General features: G+C 35.1%; 1 protein-coding gene across 8 annotated transcripts in view; it reads left to right on the top strand.

Annotated features, from left to right (window-relative positions):
• LCOR (ligand dependent nuclear receptor corepressor) overlaps positions 1-23925 on the top strand; it is a 145778-nt gene that overhangs the window by 95491 nt on the left and 26362 nt on the right. For 3 of the 8 annotated variants that reach the window (XM_030335581.1, XM_030335582.1, XM_030335580.1), the window contains exons 6-7: positions 3643-3930; positions 7052-7145. The exons of 2 other annotated variants lie outside the window; for them this stretch is intronic. In XM_030335581.1, the coding sequence (XP_030191441.1) occupies positions 3693-3930; positions 7052-7145 (332 nt within the window). In that variant the 5' untranslated portion in view covers positions 3643-3692. 3 more of the 8 variants (XR_004344230.1, XM_030335584.1, XM_032595168.1) reach the window with 3 other exon arrangements.

Here is a 23925-nt window from a genome sequence, read left to right as displayed (position 1 = left end):
AGTGGTTGGAAGTCTGATAAAGTGCTATTCTAATTGGTTGGCTACAGTTGGAAACCAGCTGATGTTCTGCTTAATGTGGTCAGTATTTTCAAAATGGAGTATGAAGTGTCCTATAAAATTAAGGAACGCACAAGATTATTGTTTTCAGTGACACCTTTTTTTTCCTATGCAAAATTAAATTTTTCAGTACACCCTCACCTCACTTTTAGTACCCTCAGCACCCTCTGACGTGAAGCTCCCAACTGAGGCTCCCATGCTCACTTTATCATCCTCTAAATACCCTGAAATCTAAAATTATGTTCCAAATAGTAATTTTCTTAGTTGTATAAACATTTGATTGTTTTATTAAAGTAATTCACATTAAAGTATAAATGATAGACTCGTTCTGTCAGTTTATTAAATAAAATATCTTTACAGCTCCTCTGCTGCTCCTGTCCTTTAGTATGTGTACTGAATGAGTCACGGGCCTAATGCTGTAGCAATCTTCATTATCTGCAAAGAGGAGCTCCTCTTCCTATATGTGGAGAAACCACTTTTCATCCAGTCTTTGCTTGGAGGGAGTTAATAAGGCCAATCATAAGCATATTCCTAAAGAGAATTCTAGCCTACTTCTCTGCTAGTCCCATCCCTTTGTCACGTAGGAATAGCTTAAAGTTCTTCTAAGTTTTATTTTAAAATTAAACTTTTGGATACATGAGGGAAGGAATGTTTACCTTGGAATCAGCCTTAGGGTAGACTTTAGGGATGAGAATCCTCTGAAATTGTATGTAAAGTTAAGTTCGTGTGTTTGTATACTGGCATATGATGTTCAGAAAAAGGAACTATTGCTTTGCTATTAGAAGTTCCTTCGTCCTTGTTTTATGTATTAATATTGATATTTTTAAATATTAATCTTCATGGAAATGTCTGAAAGCCATTAGTACTCTTCAAGTTATACCAAAAATGTATATAATATGCAGAGATATGACAGGCAATTTAGTCTGAAGGGTGTGTGTGTGTGTGTGTGTGTGTGTGTATGTATACATATATACATACATATATATATATATTTTTTTAAATAAATAGTTCAGAGATTTGGAGTTATTAATACTTTGTTTCCAAGTATTGCAAATTGTGTGTTTTAAATGAGTATGAAAAGGTTCTAAAAGCTAAGTAGGAACATAGATGCAATTAAAGTAGGCTTTTGTGGTATGGATTCAGTAATAAATTTTAGCTTATGAACGGCATACCTTCAACTATCATTATCAAATTTTTTCCAGCTTTGTCACTTGTGTTAGAAAATTTGACACTTTCTAAAAGTTAGATTTGCATTTTAAAAACATAAGTGGCTGTAATGTAACATTTACTTGTTTTCCTGTAGTGTTAATTTTGATCTGATTTGTGGTTTTTATTTGACTCACTTGTGCATATTCCCCAAGACAATGTCTAGATTTATAGAAGTTGTGTTTTAAGTAAGTGAAAGAATGAAATGTGTTCAGGAAACTTTTCAAAACATGTAGACATTCATATGACAGATATGTCATCAATTTGTAAGTATGAATTGTGTTTTATGGTTATGTTCTTCATTCAACAAAGAGGCAAGATACACCACAACCATTTAAAGGTCAGAGGTAGCAGTTTATGGTCTTTATTCTAAAATCCCTGATTTTTCAAAAATCTATATATTTATGAATCTAGTTTAACTCTGCCTATTTGAAAACTTTCTTTATGTGTTACAGGGGATAAGAAGATACATTAATATATAAAACTTGAGAAAATATAAAACTTGAAATTATATACAGTCTTTTATTTGGTGGATAGGTCTTAAGTGGAAAGTTAAATGAATATTAATAAAAATATTCAGTGGGTAGAGATTTTAAAAAAGCAATGTATGGCTAAAATGTTTATTAAAACTTTTAAGGAACCTCATTCATGGTTGTAATAATTTCTGAACCTTACCTAATTGAATACCTTGATTCTTAAACCATCTAGCACACTCAGTCTATTTATAGAGAAGAAACATGGGGTTAGAAGTACTTTTGGTAGAACAGAAATGTTGCTGTTGGTAGAGAAAAACCTCATTAAACTCCAGAGAATTAAATATTCTGACTTTAGACTTTCTTCTGGTATTTAATGTTGTTTTTCAGGGGGAAAAAAAATTGTTCTTAGAGTCCCATGAAGTTTTGATGATGTGTATGTTGTGGAGATTTTAGGTTTGAATTGTAATGAGTCAGTTTATCTCTAAATTTATAAATCAACCTAATTCCCTTATAGCTCCAACATATTATGGGTAAAGTAATTTACCTTTTGTAGTTGATCTTTAAAAGACCAAGGAAACTCAGGTTTTCTGGAACTGCCTTCTGAAACCTCTGAAGTGTGGTGTGGAAGTAAAGGTCACAGGTGGAACATTAAGATCAGGGGGAGAGTTTTAATCAAGGGTCTACCACTAACCATCTATACAGATTTGAAGAGGTCACTTCTCTTTAGACACATTAACCTTATTTGTCTACAGAAAAAAAAAAAAACACACTATTTGATGGTGATTGATTTGACTGATCCATTTATTACTCAGCTAATATGAATGCATACTTTATGCCAGGCAAGATTAGGTGCTGAGTATACAGAGGTAAACAAACATAATCTCTGCTCTTGAGAAGCTTAGTCTCCCTGAGAGTGTGGTAATGATAGAGATGTGATGATATATTTATACCAAACATTTTCTCTTTTATTTTGCCCTATTTGACCTTCAGGGTCCCTCCCAGTGCCAGAAGTTCTACGAGTTAATGAATTCATATGGTCTTTATTTTTAAATTAACGTGGATTAGAAATTGATAAGTTTATTTTATTAATTCCTTTGCTGTTGTGTTTAATGATTGGCAGAGTATATTTATCAACGTTTATTTATTTTTGGGACAGATGGCAGAGTATATTTAAAGAACTCATGTAAAATATATGGTGTTAAACTTTGAGATCTGGCCTTTAAACTCCAAGCCCAGTGGTTCCAGCTGCACCTAGAAACTTAGTAGAAATGCCAGTCCTTGACCTCACCCTAGAACTGCTAAATCAGTTAACCCTGGGGATAGGACCCAGCAGTGTGTTTTTACAAGCCCTCAAAGTGATTCTTATGAGCCTGAAAATGTGAGGCTATGGCCCCAGTCTGTCATGGACCTTATATTAAGTATCTCCTTTTACAATTTTGCTATGCCTTCAGTCTTTGACAGAAAGTAGATTATGTACTCATAACTGAGTAATCCATTCTTCAACAATTTAGGAAGAGATGGCTGAGGAAAGGTCTAGGAAAAACCGGATGTAATCTATAAGTGGTAAACAGAAGTAATTATTTCATAAAAGAAAGGTTTGAGATTTCTGTATCAGGTAAGTGATTCTTGCCCATAAGATATACTATTTGTTTTCCCTTTATTTAATTTCATAATACTGAGGGGGGTGTTTAGAAGTGATTTTATGAAAATTTTACTTTAAAAAATCTGCAGCTCATAAGCTTAGAGCTTAAAAATCTAATTCTGGGAGGGAATACTATTTTTAGGAGATTGCATTTTAAGAAAAAAAGAAAATGAAATTTTATGTTTGCTTGAAAGCTGTCTTTTTTTTTTTTTTTTGTAGTACATTGTCCCAGTTTAAAAGTAAATAAATCTTTGTTTACAGACAGTCCCTGGGTCTCCGACCCCAATATTCCCCTAGTGGCCCGTGAGATCATGCAGCGAATGATCCAACAATTTGCTGCTGAATATACCTCAAAAAATAGCTCTACTCAGGACCCCAGCCAGCCCAATAGCACAAAGAACCAAAGCCTGCCGAAAGCATCTCCAGTCACCACCTCTCCCACGGCTGCAACTACTCAGAACCCTGTGCTCAGCAAACTTCTCATGGCTGACCAAGACTCACCTCTGGACCTTACTGTCAGAAAGTCTCAGTCAGAACCTAGCGAACAAGGTATGGTTTGATGTCAAGGTCTCCTCTGTCCAATCAGAATACTTTAACTTTGGGGAGAAGAAAATTATTGGCAAGTAGGGCACCAGTAACAATAGGATAAAAACTAATTTGATTCTTAAATTATTCCTGACTATGCAGTCATAGAGAAGCACAGATAAAATGGCTACTAAACATTATATATCAGTAGTTTGTAGTCAAGATCAATGTACCACTCAGGAAAGTTAGGTGGTTACACTTGTTACTGATCTTTAAGTTACTTGATATTTATATAAATATTTTATGTTTTACAAAGCATTGCCATATCCATTGTTTTTAAAACCCCTATAAAAAATTAAGTTTCCCCTGATCATCAGTGTTCTAGAATTAGCGCCTAGCTGAGAAATACATGTATCTTGTTAGGTAGAATTTATACTCTGCAAATGAAATTATAAGGCAAGAATGTGTATTGTTTGCATTTTTAAAAAAGAAACTTCTAGGGTTAGATATAATGAGGAAGACAGTAGACACAGCAGGTTGTTCAGTGTATTCCATATGTATATGGATATACATGTATATATACAAGCACCTCCATATGTATATGTACTGTATTATGAATTAACCTTAGAATATTTCCAAGGTAATTTAAATTTGTTGGTGAGGATCCTAATTAAGGGACAAGGTTAAAAGGTTATCAGTTTTGCTTAGCAAATATTTCTTGAATCTAAGAAAAGTTTACTCTTAAATAGATTAAATATTTGGGGTTTTTTGTGATCCCTTTGACTTTTAATTTCACAGAGATGCAGTGAGCATTTCAACTGGGCCATTGTTTGACCCATTACAGATTGTAAATTGGTGATATCTGTTCTAGTGAGAGTTCATTTTCCTAGAATATCTCCTAAGAGTGTGCAGAAAGTTAGGTGTGGATTTATTGGTGAGAAATACATGTTCATTTTGCAAAATTAGGTTTGAATTTGTATGAAGAACCTCTTAGAAAGGACTTTCTTTTGCTTATTATAAGTAATTTAAGAAGGATTTACATTTAATGGACTGGCTTTAGGTTTTTAAAGAATACATTTTTGAATAGTTTTTCTTTTTTTCTGTTTCTGGGTAAAGAACAGCAATCGTAATCTCAAAATTCTGAGAGATTTCCTAGTAGAATTCCTCATTGTCATATGTTCACATTGATCAGTGTACCTTTGGTCACCATATTTGCAAAATTGTGCTTTTCTGTTTTATTGAGGATTATCTTTACCAAAGATTGGTAGCTTTCATTAAAAGTCTTTTTTTTTTTTTTTTTAAATGTTGATTCATTTCTTGAGAGAGAGAGTGTGCATGCGTGGGAGAGAGGTGGGGGGGCGGGGCGGGGACAGAGAGAGAGGGAGACAAAGAATTTGAAGCAGGCTCCAGGCTTCGAGCTGTCAGCACAGAGCCAGACATGGGGCTCAAACTCACAAACCGTGAGATCATGACCTGAGCCAAAGTCAGATGCTTAACTGACTGAACCATCCAGGCGCCCCTAAATATCTGCTCTAAATATTGCATTAAAAACTTCAGGTTTACAATAGGAGAATGACAGTGTAGAGGTTGTATTTAAAATATTAATGATAGAGATTAACATACAAAGATACCACTTAGTCTAATTTAACTTCTTCTAGTTGGTGCTGTACTTAAGAGATACATTGTACTGACCGTATGCTCTGAAGAGGAATTTGACCTAGATGACAGGATTGTAGTGTATAGACTTCAAGTGAAACAGAATTTTAACATTATATTTCCCAGATCTATTTTCAAGTGTTTTCAATGAAACCACTGTATATTTAGTATATTTAAGTAGACTTAAAATATGTTGCCTATTTGATGATTAGACAGGCTTGGAAGTCTTTAAATAGTGTCTTTTGTTGGAAATATTTTGGTTGGAAGTATTTTAAGCAGTGTGTTTGCTTGTTAGATGTCTAATTGGGTTAACTTGGTGTCCTTATAAGATTACAACTATATTTTTAGAAATATTAGTGACTCTAAAGGACAACAGTTATTCTGGATGAGTGTGGGATTTTTGGTTTACAAGCTCAGTCACATATTTCTAACAGCCTGAAATCAGGAGTTACAGTGTGCTCAGACACAAATCCTATTTAGGTTCTATGTTGGGGCAGTTTTTAACATAACTAGATAGAAAGGCCTCTCTGCTCGTCAGCTGAAAATCAGAGCCATTGATTATTAGCTTGCTCTGTTAATTTTGGACAAAATGGCAGCTTTAAAAGTTGTCTAGAAGATGAGTTTTCTAGACATGTCTATGAGGGAAAGAAGTCTTTGTGGGATAAGAAGGTCTTCTAATTTTATGTTCTGATAACATGAATTTGTTATTCTAGTTTCAGTAAAAAATGGTTAAATCTCTAGGCTTTCATCAGTATCAAGACGATTTCATTCTTCTCTCTTTCCTTAAACTTTGCTCACCAGTTTGTAACAGCTTATTAATTGAAAAACCTTGCCTTTATAAATACCAAGAAGGGAATTTTGAATCTCTGAAGAGTTTTTCCAAAAGATTGAATTCAAATATACAGTTTTTTGCAGATGTGTCCAAAGAGTAATGAGGACACATGAAAATCACAGTTAACATCTGATTCATCTTACAGACTATTTTGTATATACATATAATTTAACCATATAAACTTATGTTTCAAAATGATTTGTGTCACATAAAATTTTCTAAATACAACTTTAATGTTTGTTTTAGTGTTTCGGGTAGACTTAGCTCTTGAGGAATTTGGTTTTATAATCTGTATGATATGGCATTGAGATCTCATATGCTTTGATAAAGGCACATTTCGAAAGCGAAGTCTAATAGTTCTATTTACATACTGTGTAAACTGCAATTTCTAATACCTGACTATATCCTAATGTCTTCAGTGGTAGGCTGTACCTTTTCTTTTGCCCTATTAATAAAATATTTAACCCTTGGAGATGTTAGATATAACAAGCTTTGCTAAATGTATGTCACTTTAGGAGGGAAGATACCCTGTCTTACGTATATAGCTAGTGTATCTGCTTGGTTGACTAGACCTATTGCTTTGTCATTTTTAGTCTGTTCAGTTCACATTTGTTCCTAGTTTTTAATATCCTCAGGTGTGTGTTTGTGTCTCTGCAGACGGTGTACTTGATCTGTCCACTAAGAAAAGTCCATGTGCTGGCAGCACTTCCCTGAGCCATTCTCCAGGCTGCTCCAGTGCTCAAGGGAACGGGTAAGGGAAAATATTTGTAGAATTTCACAGTTTATAGGGGACGGTTTATCGAAGATTGGTGAAAATCTCCTTTATATGTTTTAAAAATTAATTCTTCAGAGTAACGTTGTTATAAGTAGGCCTTTAGTAAATTGCTTAGTCCATTGATCAAGTAAAAGCACAGTCTGTGAAGTCCAGAATTGACTAGTGTAGATCAGGTTTGCCAAGTTAGTACAAATAGTAAATGATTGAAAATATGGCAAGAATGTCTTGGGACTTTCTGTTGTTGAGTGTTTGGGAGTGGGAAACCCAACCTAAATGATTCCAGAGTTCAGATGTAAAGGCAGTAGTATGTGTGCGGAGGTTGTTGAATGAAAATTGGGCTCCAGTATTTTACTTGGTATCTCTAATGAAATGTGTGGGTATGTGGGGGCTGTTTGTTTTTTTCTTGTTTGTTTTGGTTTTGTTTTATTTGTTGATTTGAACTGCAGTTTTAACTCTGTGTGGCAGTTCAGAAAAAATAATCGTATGTATTTTTTGTTTTTTAAGTGGTTAAGACTGTAGATGTTGGGATAACCGTCTTATGCTATCAAGACATTATATGCTCAGTTTTGATAACTCTTAGCAGATTACCCACCACCTAGTTTTATAGTGTGAGAATTGTCTTAATTCTCCCTCTACATGTACATAGAAACCATGTAGAAAAGCCAGATATTAATGAAGACATTTAAGTGCCATATTGGGAAGGAATTTCCATAAAATTGTGTTGTGACCAAAAATCAACTTCATTCATGAAAAATCACTTCGGTAAGCTAAATTAGGTAATATTTAAGTTTATTAACTTTTAGAATATCAACATAGGAAAGTTTTTAGGTGTTAAAGCAATAAGTACACATTAAATGGACTAACCTTTTTTCAACTTCCTCTTAATTACCTTCAAATTGAAGGATTCCTTTACTGACTTCTAAAATGCTGCCTTTATTTTCTCTAAAATTCTGTCATTTTCCTTTTTCTCTCCTCCTTTATTCGATCTAAAAGTAACTTCTTGATTTAATGCAGTTTGCATGGTTTACTAACCTTTTTTCTTAAGCCCTCCTTTTCACTATAGTTTATACTAGATACAAGTCCTTGTGGTCCCAAATCATTGGATTCCATTTTTTATATATCAGAAAACTTGGATTGTGTAATTGAGGACACATGTAGGAGAAGCTTAAGTGTGGTTTGTATAAATGAATCCCTCGCCTAAGATTACTTTAAACTTGGCCACCAAGTCCATGTATTATAAGGTTGAAATTGCTGTGTTTATCCCTCTGAATGGAAAGAAAGTGTTTTTTATGTGGTATCGTTTTCTGGAAGACAAAAGCACCAATAGATTGCCCATCTTTTAGTTGACTATTCATTGTTATCTTTATTATGTTTTTTACTGATAACAGCACAGGGTCCCTGTAGACTTTTGGAGAACATAGCTGGTTTATCATTTCTTCAGAGTTCCACGTTTGTGCCTAGTAAATGTAATTATTCCCCTTGGGCATGCTTTACCAGTTGCCAGTTTTATCAGTGATAATCTTTATATCTTGTGAAAAATGGAAACCTTATGAATTAACCTTGTTGTAAGTAGTTGACTTTTTAAATATTATTTGAAAGCTTTCCACTTAAAATTTCAAAATTGATGTTTGATATTTTAAGAAGAGACCATTTTAACTAAAGAAAACTGCTTTAAAACTGTTTAAAACATATACCTCTGACAGTAATTACTTTGAGTAGAACTTAAGGAACAAAGTTTGGGGAAAATAAAGGGCAGTTCTTTAAAGATTGGATTATTTCAAATGGAAACATAGTGGTACTCGTGTGTCTGCAGCTAATAGTGTTTTAAAATGAAGATGTGGTAAGTTAAAATGCGATGGGTATTTTGGTTTGGGTCCCCCCCACCCCCCCACCCCTTGGGGCTGGTAGCCATATTTTTTTCCCAAGCAAAATAAGAAATGTTATTTGAACTTGTTTGGTTTTTGATAATGAATATCAGCTTGTTTGTGGGATAAATGAGCAATTATCTATGGGTTCCACCAATGTAAATGGTTCCAGTTTTATAGCTGGTTGTCATGAATGTTGAATATGTTGCATTAAAATAAATAATTTGGCTTACTCTTTTATTACTGTACTTGTTTAGTGGTAACGTCACATTGGTAACACAATTCTGTGTAGATCTATGGAGACTCGATGATTACTTTGTAATTAATAATTAAGGTGCTATTTTCAGACAGTTGCGCGAAACTTTTTCTCCGAAAATTTGTGAACCCAACCAGAGACCAGCTGACAGGTTTAATTTTTCTTTGCCCAAAAAGCTCCTGGTTTTTTTTTTTTTTCTTTTTTCCTTTTTCTTTTTTTGTGAACAAGTTTTAAAACTAACTGCTGAGACAATTTTTTTTTTAATTTTAGAGAAAAATAAATAAATAACACAAAGTGATGTTACCCAAGCAAGGCCTTCTAATAAAGGAGTGGTCCCCTCACCCATCCCTCCCTACCTGTGCAAGTCCTGCTCACATCAGTTTCCTTCCATCCAATTAGGCGACCTGGGAGACCCAGCCAGTACCGCCCAGACGGACTTCGGAGTGGTGATGGGGTACCTCCAAGAAGCTTACAGGATGGAACCAGGGAAGGTTTTGGACACTCCACATCACTCAAAGTTCCATTGGCTCGATCCCTGCAGATTAGTGAAGAGCTACTGAGCAGAAACCAATTGTCAACAGCTGCCAGCCTTGGGCCATCTGGATTACAGAATCATGGACAACACTTAATATTATCCAGGGAAGCCTCTTGGGCAAAACCACATTATGAGTTCAACCTCAGCCGTATGAAGTTCAGGGGAAATGGTGCACTCAGCAACATCAGTGACCTTCCTTTTCTTGCAGAAAACTCTGCCTTTCCAAAAATGGCACTTCAAGCAAAACAAGATGGAAAAAAGGATGCGAGCCATGCATCTCCTGTAGATTTAAAGATACCACAAGTTCGAGGAATGGATCTTTCTTGGGAGTCTCGCACTGGTGATCAGTACAGCTATAGCTCTTTGGTAATGGGTTCACAAACGGAGAGCGCGCTTAGTAAAAAGTTAAGGGCTATTCTTCCAAAACAAAATAGAAAAAGCATGCTAGATGCTGGACCCGATTCTTGGGGCTCAGATGCTGAGCAGTCTACCTCTGGACAGCCATATCCCACATCGGATCAAGAAGGAGACCCTGGCTCCAAGCAGCCTCGGAAGAAAAGAGGGCGTTACAGACAGTACAACAGTGAGATACTGGAGGAAGCAATCTCAGTGGTTATGAGTGGAAAAATGAGTGTTTCCAAAGCTCAGAGTATTTATGGGATTCCCCACAGTACACTGGAGTACAAAGTAAAGGAGAGGCTGGGCACTTTGAAAAACCCTCCAAAGAAAAAGATGAAATTAATGAGGTCGGAGGGGCCAGATGTTTCTGTAAAGATTGAATTAGATCCCCAGGGAGAGGCAGCACAAAGTGCAAATGAATCAAAAAATGAGTAGAAATACTGTAGAGTGCCAATTACTGTACAAACTGGGTGAGCACTACTGCATTGTTCAGCTGTCATTGCTTGCACCTGGCTTCATTTACTGTGACACTTGTTTCTTTGCAGATTTTGCATTGACTTGTGTGTACAGAGGTGAAAGGTGCATTCTGAATGTTGCATATTTTAAAATTTTCATGTGCAGTATGGCTCGGGATATTGTTTGGCCTTTTGCATGTTTCTCTACAAAAGAGAATTGAGTTACCTCACAGAGAACAGATACATGGAAGTGGACTCCTTGCCTGTAGAGCCTGCATGCTTTTCTTTCTTTTTTTTTCTTAAGTTATATTTGCCTTTATTTAAAAAAAAAAAAAAAAAAGAAAAAGAAAAAAAGGAAAAAAAGCCCCCTTTTAGAAACCACCTCTGTCATACTGGGAGCTTTATCATTACAAATTGGAAAGCCATCTTATAAAATCATTCATGTTTCTCTTCTACAATTCAACTAATTGAAGGATTAAACTAAAGAAAAAATTCTAAGAACAATGAACCTTGGAATTTAAGAAATTTGGTTATTCAATGACACATAATTATTTAGGTCAATTTACGTTTTGTGATTTTCTTCTCACTATTAAATTTACTTAACAAATCAGCAATCTATTTAGTGCTCACCCGGAGGGAAAGGAGGTGGAAAATGTGCACACACTACCTTCAGAAATGCTTTGGTTAATTACTTTGTAACACTACCTTTGCTGTAATTTTATTTGGGATTTTCTAAGGGTAGAATTTGGTCTCACCAACAAGTGAGGATATAGCCTTATCTCATGGAGGACAAGCTCCGTTCTTACTCAGGAGCAGTCAGGGTACATTACATAAAACAGTAGAGGATGCCTCATTTTAACAGACTTTCTTTGTATTCTTAAAACCTTTTACAGATTTGATCATGTACTAACTAACGACCGGATGTCATTGCAGCAACTAGTTTAAAGTATTCAAGATCTGTTTATTGGGAGAAGTAAGGAAAGAAGTGTGTTTAAGTAATTATAATATTGAAAAAGTGGTATCTAGATTTTACAGCCTCAGTAGTCTGCCCAAATACCCACATGAATGAAGGATCCATGTTTGTGGTGAGAAAAAAACACAACCCCGAGGTAACCTAATATGATTTAGGTTGCATTTTACATCTAATGATAATTCAATCAGAAATCAAGCTCAGTAGAATTTCTTTTTTAACCAATCCAGATACTAGTACAAGGGGGGTTGTTTTTTAGTTTTTATTTAATTCGTTGCTTTTGATTTCTTTCTTTCTTTCTTTTTTCTTTATTTTGGCATCCTGCGTAATATCCCTTTCTTAACCTTTTCTGATACCTAGCTGATTTTTGTGGTTGTTTAGCACACAGTTCAGGACTTTTCAGATAAGCACTCCTTAACATCTAAGCGTTTTTTGAGATGGGCTTTTCAAATTACAGTAACTAAATTTGGAATATTTATTTTCTAAAAATTTTTGCAAGAATAACTGACAAAGCCCATGAAATTTAATTTTGCATTGTAACCAAATTAAAATTACTGTTTGTGCAAAACAAAACCCATACCACATACACCTAATCTAATCTAATCTAATCTAATCTGCTGAGAAAAGTGGTCAGGCCCTTCTAAATGCTTAACCAAAAACAAAAAGGCATTGGAGTTTTTGTGTAAAATCAAACTTGGAGCATTAAATTGAGGCTGATGATTTCAGATGGATGCTAACAGTTTGAAGAGAAGTAGGTCCAGACATTCCCAAGGCATAAATTCTTGCCTGGCAACTTTGGAGCAGTTAATTAGGTTAAGGATAGTTTTCCCTCAGCAACGTCTGTGTTCAAAGGTTAGGCACACCATTGCTGTTATTAAAATACATGCACTGCTCATTCTTGACAGTAGCCTGGGCTTGGTTCTCCTTTCGGTTTGGTTATTTTGTGTAGCAGTTTAATCCGTGGATGACTGAGCCTGTTTCCTCTTAGCTTTCTAGTCTTCTCAACAGAAAAAGCAGCTGGGGTTCAGAGCAGTATATGACTCTGCAATATTTTCTAGCCTAGCTAGAAGTTGCAATAAAAATATTTTGAAATATTTGGTTTTCATCTGCAGTTGAAGGAAGTTGTAGAAAGTTTGCTGAAAGCAAAGGGCTAAACTTGTGAAGGAATGCCTCCTTTGTTCCACACTCAGTAATTTGTCACACACAATTAATTGCAGCCATGGTACCTTTTTGCATGATGTTTGGGGTATTCGGTAGCCCAAATTGCTGCAAAAAAGTCCTTTGAGCAATTAATTTGTGCTTGCTTTTATCCCCTCTCAGAAAGGCATCATTAAAGGCCCATTTAAAAATCTGGCCCTAAAAGTTCAACTTTTGTAGTTTTACTGTTCAGAGAGGTTTAATCCTGTGTGGTAGTCTATACAGTGATGTATGAGTTGAGTTATGTAAATTTTGTCATTGTAGTGTACATGGAGTGATCATTTTACTAACATAAATATTTTCTATGTGTGTTTCAGTGGATGACAATCGAGCAGCAGAAGAATGGTGTGCCTACCCTTTAATGCTGCAGTTTAAATAAGAGAACTTGTATTGTGTCATTTCAGATTGTAGGCTGAGAGTTGTAAATAGTGAAAATTTGAGTACTTCTATTATTTGTTTTGGTTAGAAAGTGAATTTAAAAACAAACCAAACTCTAAACTTTCTCAGATTAAAAGTCCTGAGACCTGAAGATTGTAATATTCATGTCTGTGAAGCTTTTAAACATTACACTTGAGATCAGTCATGACTTGATATTCAGGTAAATTTTCTTTTCCAAGAAGCTTTTGAATAAGCATATTTCCTCCAAAGGTCGGTCGGTCTCTCTCTTTTTTTTTTTTTTTCTTTTTTGAGTGTAGATTATTTTAAAGCACTAATTGCATTACATTGGTAACTGCAATATAAAATAGCCATTATTGTTTTGTGAAGCATGGTTGAAATTAGATAGTGGTCCCTTTTAAATTTCATGAGCCTCTCAGAAAAAAAAATCTTTAAAAAAAAATACAGAAAGCTGCTGAATATTTCAAAAGATATATATTTTACCTTATTGTAGGTTTTGTAAAGTTAGTTTGTAATATTCAGGTGCACTTTTAATGTTAAATTTTGTGTTCAGAGTTCCATTATACCATGTATTTCTCGGAGGTGGCTCATCACATGGCTGGCTGTCAGTCTTGGTGCCGCAGCGATCTTTTAATATTTGATTTCTCTCTTAATTTGCCACTGTTCTGTATTGGCACTTTCAGTGTAGATATTCTAGTTTGGGGACGTCCTCATAAGTGTGTAATAGAGATTGGTCTATTCGCATGCTTAATTTCTGCTAATCAGAGTTTTGCATGGCCCAAACAACAGTTGACCATTTTTATGGTATGGGAAGGTATAGTTCACAGCTGTCTTTGTCACAAAAGCCTTTTCTCCTCTCATTTTCCAGTAGGCCGATGATGGCATTACTCCAACTATATATTACTCAAATTAATGTTAGGAGATAATGTATTGAAAATCAGTTCTTGCGTTTTTATGAGAGAACATTGATATCATTGAATGGATAAGCTATGGCACTATAAAATCAAAAATACTAAATAATCCTGTGGAAGGATATCTAGTTAGTATTTTTACCATTAGCTTTCTCATTTCTCAGACAGTAGAGTCATGAAGCTTGACAATAATGTAGTGTACTATATTACTTTGTTCAGTAGGCTTTCCAGTGACTCTGAACCCTGTTTGTGATGAGCTATACACTTTTTTCTGTTCCCCAAATACCATGAAGGACAAGGTCTCTCTTTCAAGAAACATAATTTATATTTGTGTATAATACTTTTTAATATTAAGTTTGTTGTTACTCTGAAGTTTAGGTGTTGCTTGAGAAACCTTTGCTGCAGCAGATCACAAATATGAGTAAGGCTTTGTGTGATAATAGGGTCCTTATGTGAAGTTAATTACTGTTCAGTTCTGGTGAGCAAGCTCAACAAGTGTGAAGTGTGTATTAGCTTTATTTGGTACACTTTTACTTTACAATATTGAAGTGCTTTTAGAACTCTGGTTATCTTATAAAAACCATTACCTCAACCAATTGGCATTTTCATTCCCCAACATTTTACCTGAGCTATAATATGAGCTATATGGGATCAGATAGTGAAACAGTAAGGCACAATGAGAAGTTCAGTTCCCGATTTTCTGGAGAGAACTCTAAATTAGACTAAAAATGACTACCTGCAAAGGCCCATATCATAACTACCTTCTGTCGTTAGGCAGTACTTAGCAACCTTTGAGCTGCTAGTGAGTTATGTGTTCTCCCCCTGCCCAAGTAAGCACATGGTGCAAGGCCTGGTTCTAAGCCTTTGTGATTCTCTTAACATTTCATTGACCCATAATAGTGAAGCTTGTATTCAGTTAGTTATTTTTATAAAACATATTGAGTCAGCCCAATGTCAGAACCTGAAATTATTTTGAGTAGTTACAGCAGTTTTGAGACAGTTTGGTGCCGTTTTCTTTAACAGCTATTGTCCCTGTAGATTTAATTTTGAAACCACATATTTTTGCTTTTGTAATTACTCTTTCTTTAAATGCTAGAAGTTGTTTCTCTGCGAGCCACCCTTTTCTGAATATTCAGGTTGCTGTCATTGGTGATAGAATATGGCAATAGACTGAATTGCTCCACTTAATCTTTTATAGAAGACACTGAAAGTTATAGGTTAAATTTTGACCTTCGTGAGGGTATCAAAAATTGTTTTCCTTGTTACCTTTCCATTGTAATTAGGTCTTCATTCATACTACAGTCAGGCCAGTGTTACTAAAAATGTTAATGGCTTTAGCCAGACCGCCCATTTAGGATACTATTAAGGCATATAGGAGATTTTTTAAAAAGTCGATTGCTTTGAAACTCTACTGAAAAGGAAAAGGTATAATTCTGGTACAAGGAATGCAGACCTCCTGAGTCTTCTTCGCATTTTGGATTCATTCTATCCTTGAGACTTGTAGGATTTGTGAACATGGTGACTGAGGGGAAAATAGAGGAAATTCCTTGCATTTCCTCTGTCTGTTGTTCCCAGATAAACTCACAGTTGCCTTTTGAAGAAGCAGACATTAGCCCTGTAGCTGTGTGCCCTAAGTGTTGTGAAGGAGATCAGGGGAGGGGGTGAGAAGTAGAATGGGAAAGTATATAGACTTGTGAAGAGGCTAAAGATTCTGTACTAAGATACTAACAGTGAGTCACAGGATAGATAACGTGGTGAAGTTGGGCCACCTTCATTTGATAGTCAGAAAAATCTTTTAGATCGTTTGAAAATGAGAATCAAGGCTAATTAATGTTGATTTGACAATAAAACATGAGTTAATTCTGCAACTATTTGGGGGGTAATTTTAAGGTTTCCAGTTCATTTAGAGCTGTATTGGTAAATGCTGAAAAACAAGCACTTTTAGTTAATCTTCGATTTATTGGATGTAGCAAATATTATAATCATAATATTTAATTTTTATAGTTTGAATATGGAAATGAACTCTTTACCCCATCTTGAACTGTCTTTGGACAGACTCAAGGTGATCTTTTCAACACTGGAAATGACCCTACACACATACCAAAAAAATCTAAAGCAGTAAGACGTATTTGAAGATCCATACCTCTTAGACTTTTTAGATTTGTCTTGGGAAAGAATTTATGAACCTATAACCAGTATTAGTGCAGTCTTGGGTTCCTTGTTCTGCATAATTGCACCCTTTCTCAGGTATGTCCTGAAAACATAAATTTTAAAATAATCTCTTTAGAGATGAGATTCTCAGTGGATAGTGTGTAAGGGGACTGGGGGAGGGGGGTGGGGGGTTGGACACAGGACACTGACACAGTAGAGCAGGGATTTTTAACATTCAATAGCCAAATAGAATTTCAATCTAGAATATTTTTACCCCCTCAGAATAAGTGAAACAACATCTATTATTTGGTAAATACCCAGTGCTACACTCCTAAAAGTCTTTTCTTTCATCCAGGTAACTTTTTTTTCCTGCTTGGTGGAAGGGTATATAGTAAACTTTACTGTCACTAAGAAAGCACTTGTCCGAAATGTTTTAAAGTACTAGAAAAGGGATAATTCAGCACTTTTTCTGTTACAACACTAAAGTCTTAATTTATCTTCAGAGTCTTAGGTACTGTAAGTTTTTATTAGCGTGATTATTTAAAAATATAAAGCATAACTACATAATACGGGGTCAGATCACATTTATATAAATAATTCTTGTCTTATTAAAAAAAAAAAGACGACATTCTGTACCTTTACAAGCAATTCCAAATGATTGCCTCACTTTTCCCATTTCATTAAGCATTTCAGGCTTAAGAATTTGGAATTTGAGAGGAGATGAGGGGAAAATTCCCCAACATGAAAAATTGTGTCAGACCATTTTAGAAAAATCACTAGGAAAATGGGTAGGGATTCTCTCTCCCTTTAAGTCTTCAGGGAATGAGCAGTATTTAGAATCTTTGGCTGAAATTCAAGCCTTTTTACTGTGTAAATTTTTAATATTAATTCACTGACATGCTTTTTACATCAGAGGACTGAAAATGGATCTTAATGTTTTTAAGTTGTGGAAGGGTATATTTCTAAAATGAGGGGGGGATAATTAACTAGGTTAGTATACCAGCATTAGTAAGTTTAAGGAATTTTAGTATGTAATAGCAAAGTGTTTGATTAAAAGTCTAATCCTATATTGCTAGTCGAAATTAGTTACATTCTGATCTAGGAAAGATAATAGTCATTGGATATTGATATGCTGTGCTGTCAGAAAACCAGACTAAGATAGAAACCTTTATCTGACTCCCACATGTTGCTTGTTCTGATGGGATGTATACTTTACAGCAGCTTATTGCTGCTTTGAGAAGAAATGTATAAACTATACATTTGGAGTGTTTGCATATAATTCTTTATAACCTCCACTTTAAACTGTCAGACATTGGTATTTTATCAGTCCACACTGTTAAATAAAACTAATGTTCTTAGGAATCCAACTTGTACACACTGTTTAAAAACCCTCAGGGACAGTTTACACACTATTCTCACTCAATTCAGGTACTTTGATGCTATTCTTAAACCTAACAGTGACTTGTATTTTTCTGTTTTGCTTTTATTTCGACGTGCTGGTAGCACATCCTTGATGAATGTCAACTTAAAAAACTCAGTTCAGGTATCCAGGTATAACTCAGCCAAACAGATTTTAAAGCTGCATATAACTCTCCAGCACACGGTGCCTCACACTCTTATAGTGGCATTCTATATATTCAGTTATTACTACTGAGCAGATAATATGGGGGTTCCTGTTAACAGTGTATTTAAAACAATGTGCATAAATGTATAACCAGCACATGTCTCACGCACACGCACACACACACATACGCACACACATAAACACAGTTAAACTGTATATTTTTAAATGCCACTAGAAGCCAGCACAATTAAATGACATTCCTTGCTGCTTCTGTAAACTATAACAGACGCAGTTCCTCCTCGATGTGGCTCTTGCTTCTTCACCACACTACTACTAAATTCAAGCACTGGTCCTTGGGTGTCTGACCTCTACATTCTAGTTTATGCAATGTCTTTAGAGAATTCTGTGCACTGGCCACTGTGATGGAACCGTTGGGCCAGGAGTGCTCTGAGTTTATTAGTAGTGATTCTGCCAAAGTTGGTGTGGTAACATGAGTATGTAATGTCAAAAAATTAGCAGAGGTCTAGGTCTGCATGTCTGCAGACAATTTTGTCAGTATATTTTGTAGCCTTGAAGTCCTCAGTGACAAGTTTCTAATGATGTGAAGTTCTAATTCCAGTGTTTTAGCCCTTTGCATCTTTAATGTTAAGACTTGTCTACTAGAGGTCTTTATTCTTTAAGACTCCTTTTGTTTTCTACAGTACTGTCTGTGGTTAACAAAATAGATTATTCCTCTGCTTTAATATTTGATATCTTACATCTAAAAGGAACTCTCCATATATAAAACCCATAGCCTTTGAAGATACGGAAAATGGCATCTTTCAGATTTCTAGAAGTTCAAGTGTCATGCAACAAAACAGGAACCCCCTTTACTCTTATGGACCTCATTTCAATATACTGTTTACAGTTTGACGGAATTGTATAATTTAATATTTCTCTTGTACTGTAGTTTATATTTATTTACAGATTTTTTTTTTGTACTGTGTGATTTGAACTTTTTGTTCCTTGCTATGATCAATGTTTATGTAGTAGAGCACTTATGATCACAAATTAAGTTTTTTGGTTTGATTGCACTACATTAAATTTTTTAATGCAGTTCTGATTTTTGACTGGACTAAAATAAGCTGTGTCTTAATGTATGTGATGAGTACTTAAAACTTTAATCCATGTGGTCCCCTTTTTTTTGCATTGTATGTCAAAAGCGCTAGTTCTTTCGTGCATGTGTAAGATTTAATGGTTCCATTGTATTATTTGACCATGACATTTTGGAGAAACATTCCCAGCTGTAATGTTGTGTATGGTAGTTCTCACTGGATGCTAGACTTTTCAGAACCACTATTCTTCTAATAAATTTTGTTGTGAAAAGCTGTTTTAAAAGCTTGGTTTCTACTTCTTAAGAGTTTATTGCTTTAAAAAAAAAAAAGTCCACAGAAGGGGTAAGATTTCGGTGTGTACTGTAAATGTATATGGTAATTGAAGTTGGTAATTTTTTATGGTAAATTCTTCCTAGATTATCTCTTAGATAGCTAGAAGTTGCTGCTTCAAAACTATGCTTCAGTAGTTGGGTGCTGCACTGCCTTTAACTCTGTGTCTTTACTAATTTGATACTCCCCTACCTCAATTTTCTTCATTTGGATTATTCACTTTAAAAAGTTTTTTCAACAAAACAAGATACTGTATATCTTGATGTTTTCATGAGACCTGCTTGCTGGACTTGGTTTTTCATAATTTTCTTAGAGTAAAACTTTATGCCGGAATTACTTGCTAAAAATAATGATTTACTAGGTTCTGTTTGCTCTTTTCTTGAGGCACAAGTGTGAAAGTAACATCATCAATCAGTTGAGGTTATTACATTCTGATTTTTGGGAGGATGCTGGTATTTCTTTTTATCAGAGCCAGTAAAGAATAGCATATATGTTGCTCAGCGTTTATATTGTGGTTTTTAGAAACTAGGTGTATAAAGCAGTTCTGTATTATAAAGTGATTCCTGTTGTGAAGTGGTGAGGGGAACAACTGAATTACAGTGATAAAGATTAGAAATGGTTGAGAAAGCTTTTTCAAGCTTGTGATTGATCCATGTGTAATTCAACATGTAGGTTGAATTGATTTCTGATAATTTCTAATGGCATTTTATATTGAAAATGATGCTATTGTTGGTAGTTGCTTTAGATTATCTTTTAGTATTTAAAAGAAATGGTTATTAAAGTATTATTTATGAGAAAGTGCACGTGTGTGAGTGCGATTGGGGGAGGGGTAGAGAGAGAGGGAGACCAAAGGATTTGAAGTGGGCTGTGCTGACAGCAGAAAGCCCGAGGCGGGCCTCAAACTCACAAACCATGAGATCATGCATGACCTGAGCTAAAGTCAGACACTAAACCGAGGGAGCCACCCAGGCATCCCTTAATGTTTATTTATTTTGAGAAGGAAAGCACACGTTAAGGGGAGGGGCAGAGAGAAAGGGAGAGAGAATCTGAAGCAGGCTTCATGCTGTCAGCACAGAGTCTGACTTGGGGCTCCATCCCACAAACCATGAGATCATGACCTGAACCGAAATCAAGAGTCAGGCGATAAACCTATTGAGCCACCCAAGCGCCCCTTAGTATAGTATTTCTGTCTTCTTTCTTTGGCTAATTCTGCCTTTTGGTCCGATGTTTATAAATTTGGCAATTTTGTTGGTTCTGTAGGCTTACTCATTGGGTTCATTTGTTCTCCTTACTCTGTTATGACACATGTTTATAGAACATTTTTCTGGAAACCTAATTATCACTTCTTTGTAAATTTTAAAGTTACAACTACTTGTTTCTTGGCATTATCCATTCCAAACGGGTGGCCAGATCAATATAGTTAGGATTATAATCTAGCATCTCATAAGTAAATTTATTTTAGTGATTCTGTCTTCAAATTGATATTTGGCTCTCCAATTATATTCTTAGAAAGGACTTATTACTTCTAACCCAGAAATTTCTTTTCTGGTTCTGTTGATACTTTGTTAAGACACAGAGTCACTGAATTAATTTCAAGGTGTAGGAATCTGGGAGATTGCATAAGGGAAATGAAGTGGAAAAAATGGAAAATGGTACAGCTTTCTGCCATTTCCTGACTTGTGTAGGTGTTATTTTTTCCATTAGAACTGTCCTTTTCTGTCACCAGAGATTTGTAGTGAAATGTAAAAACATGTAACTAAGTCATATGGTGCTAGACTTTGTCGCTGAAATGACTGAAAAATCTTTTTTTTTTAATAGAAAGCATTTATTAAGTAACATGATAGATAACTTCTTGTATTCTGAGTGTACCCTTTGTCATTATTTGTTTCTAGTGGCAAGTATTTAGCACAGAATTTTATTCCTATTCAACTTAAAAGTGATTGGACTTTTGCTGTTTGGGGAGGAAATGGTAATGCATCAAACTGCATTTACAACTGGAGTAAAAAGACTTTATTTCAGAGTTTGGTGGAAAAGAAATGTTCTCAAAAGAAAACATTGTTTTGAAAGGTTGATCAGTGTTTGCAGTTAATAGTTTAAGCCATGATTTGGTTAGAGCTCAACTTAGAAAGTAAGAACCTGGGGAATAAGTGAAAATATATAAAAATTCATAAGTATTAAATCTTGAGTCTGGAGCTTTTTGTAGGCGTGTGAAAATACTTTACTATGGTTTGTTGACTAGTAGTTGTGAGATGTTAATTGTGCTCTTGCCAACCTTATTTGGTCAGCAGTATGAAATGATCAGGGATTATTTGGTACGTTAAATTCCTGTTAACTTGGTATTCTAGACGGATCACTCATGTTTTCATGCGTAAAGTCTGAGTGGTAGCCTGAATGCTGTTTTGGCCTCATTTCAACTCTTAAGTCTATTAAAAATGCAATCTTCTTTTAAATGTGAGATAAATACACTGATTATATCTGTTCTAACATTGGGAAATACAATAGCAACCCTTATTGAAGACTAAGGTAAAAACCTTAGGTCTCCCCTTTGCATTGTAGCATTTCCCAAAGGAAAAGCAAATAGATCTGGATCTCATTTTAGATGCTTTTTATTTAAGACAAGTCTGTTTTTTCAAGTTTTTATTATGAACTGTATGAGTGTGGTGATACTTTTGTAAATACTATAAGGTATGTTAATTTTACGGTATTTATAATTATAATCTACTTCTGTTATGTACAGTCTAGTTCTGTCTCGAATATTGGAGCACAAAGAGTCTTGGGGTTCATTGGATATAATCAGTCTCAATTAGAATCTGTCTTTTAAGAATGCAGATGCCTGGGTTCTACACCAGATTCACTGAATCCGTTTGTAAGAGCGAGGCCTGAACATGTTCTGTATTTTCAAAGTGTTAGTGAAGGTTTTTGGTTTGGGTTTTTTCTTTTTGTATTTTTATTTTATCTATGTTATTTTATTTTATTTTATTTTATTTTAATTTTATTTATTTTTTTATTTAAAGTTTATTTACTTGTTTTGAGAGAGAGAGAGTGCGAGAGCAAGTTGGGGGGAAGGAGAGAGAGAATCCCAAGCAGGCTCAGCACTGTCAGTGCAGAGCCTGATGCAGGGCTCAAACTCACAAACTGTGAGATCATGACCTGAGCCGAGATCGGACACCCAATCGACTGAGCCACCCAGGCACCCTTCTTTTTGTATTTTTAAATTTTATTTATTCAGTAGATCTTTTTCTAACCATGGCAGAGACACATAACAAAATTTGCCATCTTAAGCATTTTAAGTATACAGTTTAGTGTTAAGTATATTCATACTGTTGTGACCATATGAAGTTTTGATTGACCCATGGATTAAATACTATGATTCATCCCATTCTAGTCTTTCATTTTTTTCTTTTAATGAAAAACATGGAATGTGGGGAGTTCAAGGGATCTGTCCTCCTCACATAATGAGTTGCCTCTAATAACTCATGACTCCAAACCATTACAGTGATGTGTATGCCACTTTGGCACTCTTTACTCAACCTCAGAATGCGAACGAGAGCTTTTATCTGCTGATCTTTTTCTTTTAGATTCACTTTTAATTAAATCTCAAGTATTAATTCAGTTTCACTCTTGAGACTCACATTGCTTTTTTAGAAAGAGAACTAAATCTATATTACGAAATTACCAGTTAAGAGATTACATTAGAAACTTATAAATTCATTGTTAAATAGAAGCATTGTTGATTTGGTGCCAGAGGAGGTGAATCTTGAAGAGTAGATAAGGCCTAAAGAGGACAGGAGAGAATCTCCCAAGAGACAGAATTTGACGGGCCTGGTTTAAAGTGCCATCACTTCTCATTTTTCATATGTGATCTTGAATAAGTTACTGAGACTTTCTGAGCTTCAGTTTTCTTATCTGTAAAAGGAAGCTTGTACTACCCACCTGCCTCAGAGATTTGCTGTGAGACTCACATGAGATATTCTGTATGTTAAATACTTGGTACTTTGCCGAGCTCTTTGCAGATACAAAAAAGAAAGAAAGTGAGAGCGTCTGGCAGGAGGTAACGTAGTGAGGGGCAAGGAAAGTGAGAAAGTCCTATTGAAATTTGTAGAGGAAGCCATTTGTATTGATTAGAACTTTGAAAGAGGCAGATAAGTCTGTAGTAGACAGGGACACTGGGCAGCCAGTCTTATTTTAGCTCTAGTCAAATACATAAAATCTTGGAACTATGATTAAAACCTGGAATGCTGATTTTCTGCATTTCTTGGTGCTGTTCCAGGGGAATATTGTCAAACTATTAGTCATTCTTTGTTTCTTTTCAAAGACTAGAATAAAAGTTGTTAGAAAGTAGATGCTTAAGATTAAAAATTACAAAGCTGTGTAGAATATATCTGCATTTCCATCACTGAGTTTTTTGTAGAGTCAAGCTTGAAATTTTACATGCTTCGAATAACAAAATGTAAAGAGCTAAGTGTGGGAGTGTGAGGATGGGTGTGTACGTATGTGTTTAATCATCAAACTTTTCTCTTTCCAGTGAAAGAATTTGGGGAATCTTCTGTCAAAGATTTAGTGATTTTTAGTTACACTCTTCTCAAACTGGAGTTCTGAGCATTTCAAACATAAATCAGATCATAGCTAGTAC

Source organism: Lynx canadensis, chromosome D2 (genome assembly GCF_007474595.2).
Source record: "Lynx canadensis isolate LIC74 chromosome D2, mLynCan4.pri.v2, whole genome shotgun sequence".
In the NCBI taxonomy this organism is placed as follows: Eukaryota; Metazoa; Chordata; class Mammalia; order Carnivora; family Felidae; genus Lynx; species Lynx canadensis.
This window is presented reverse-complemented; position numbering and strand designations above follow the sequence as displayed.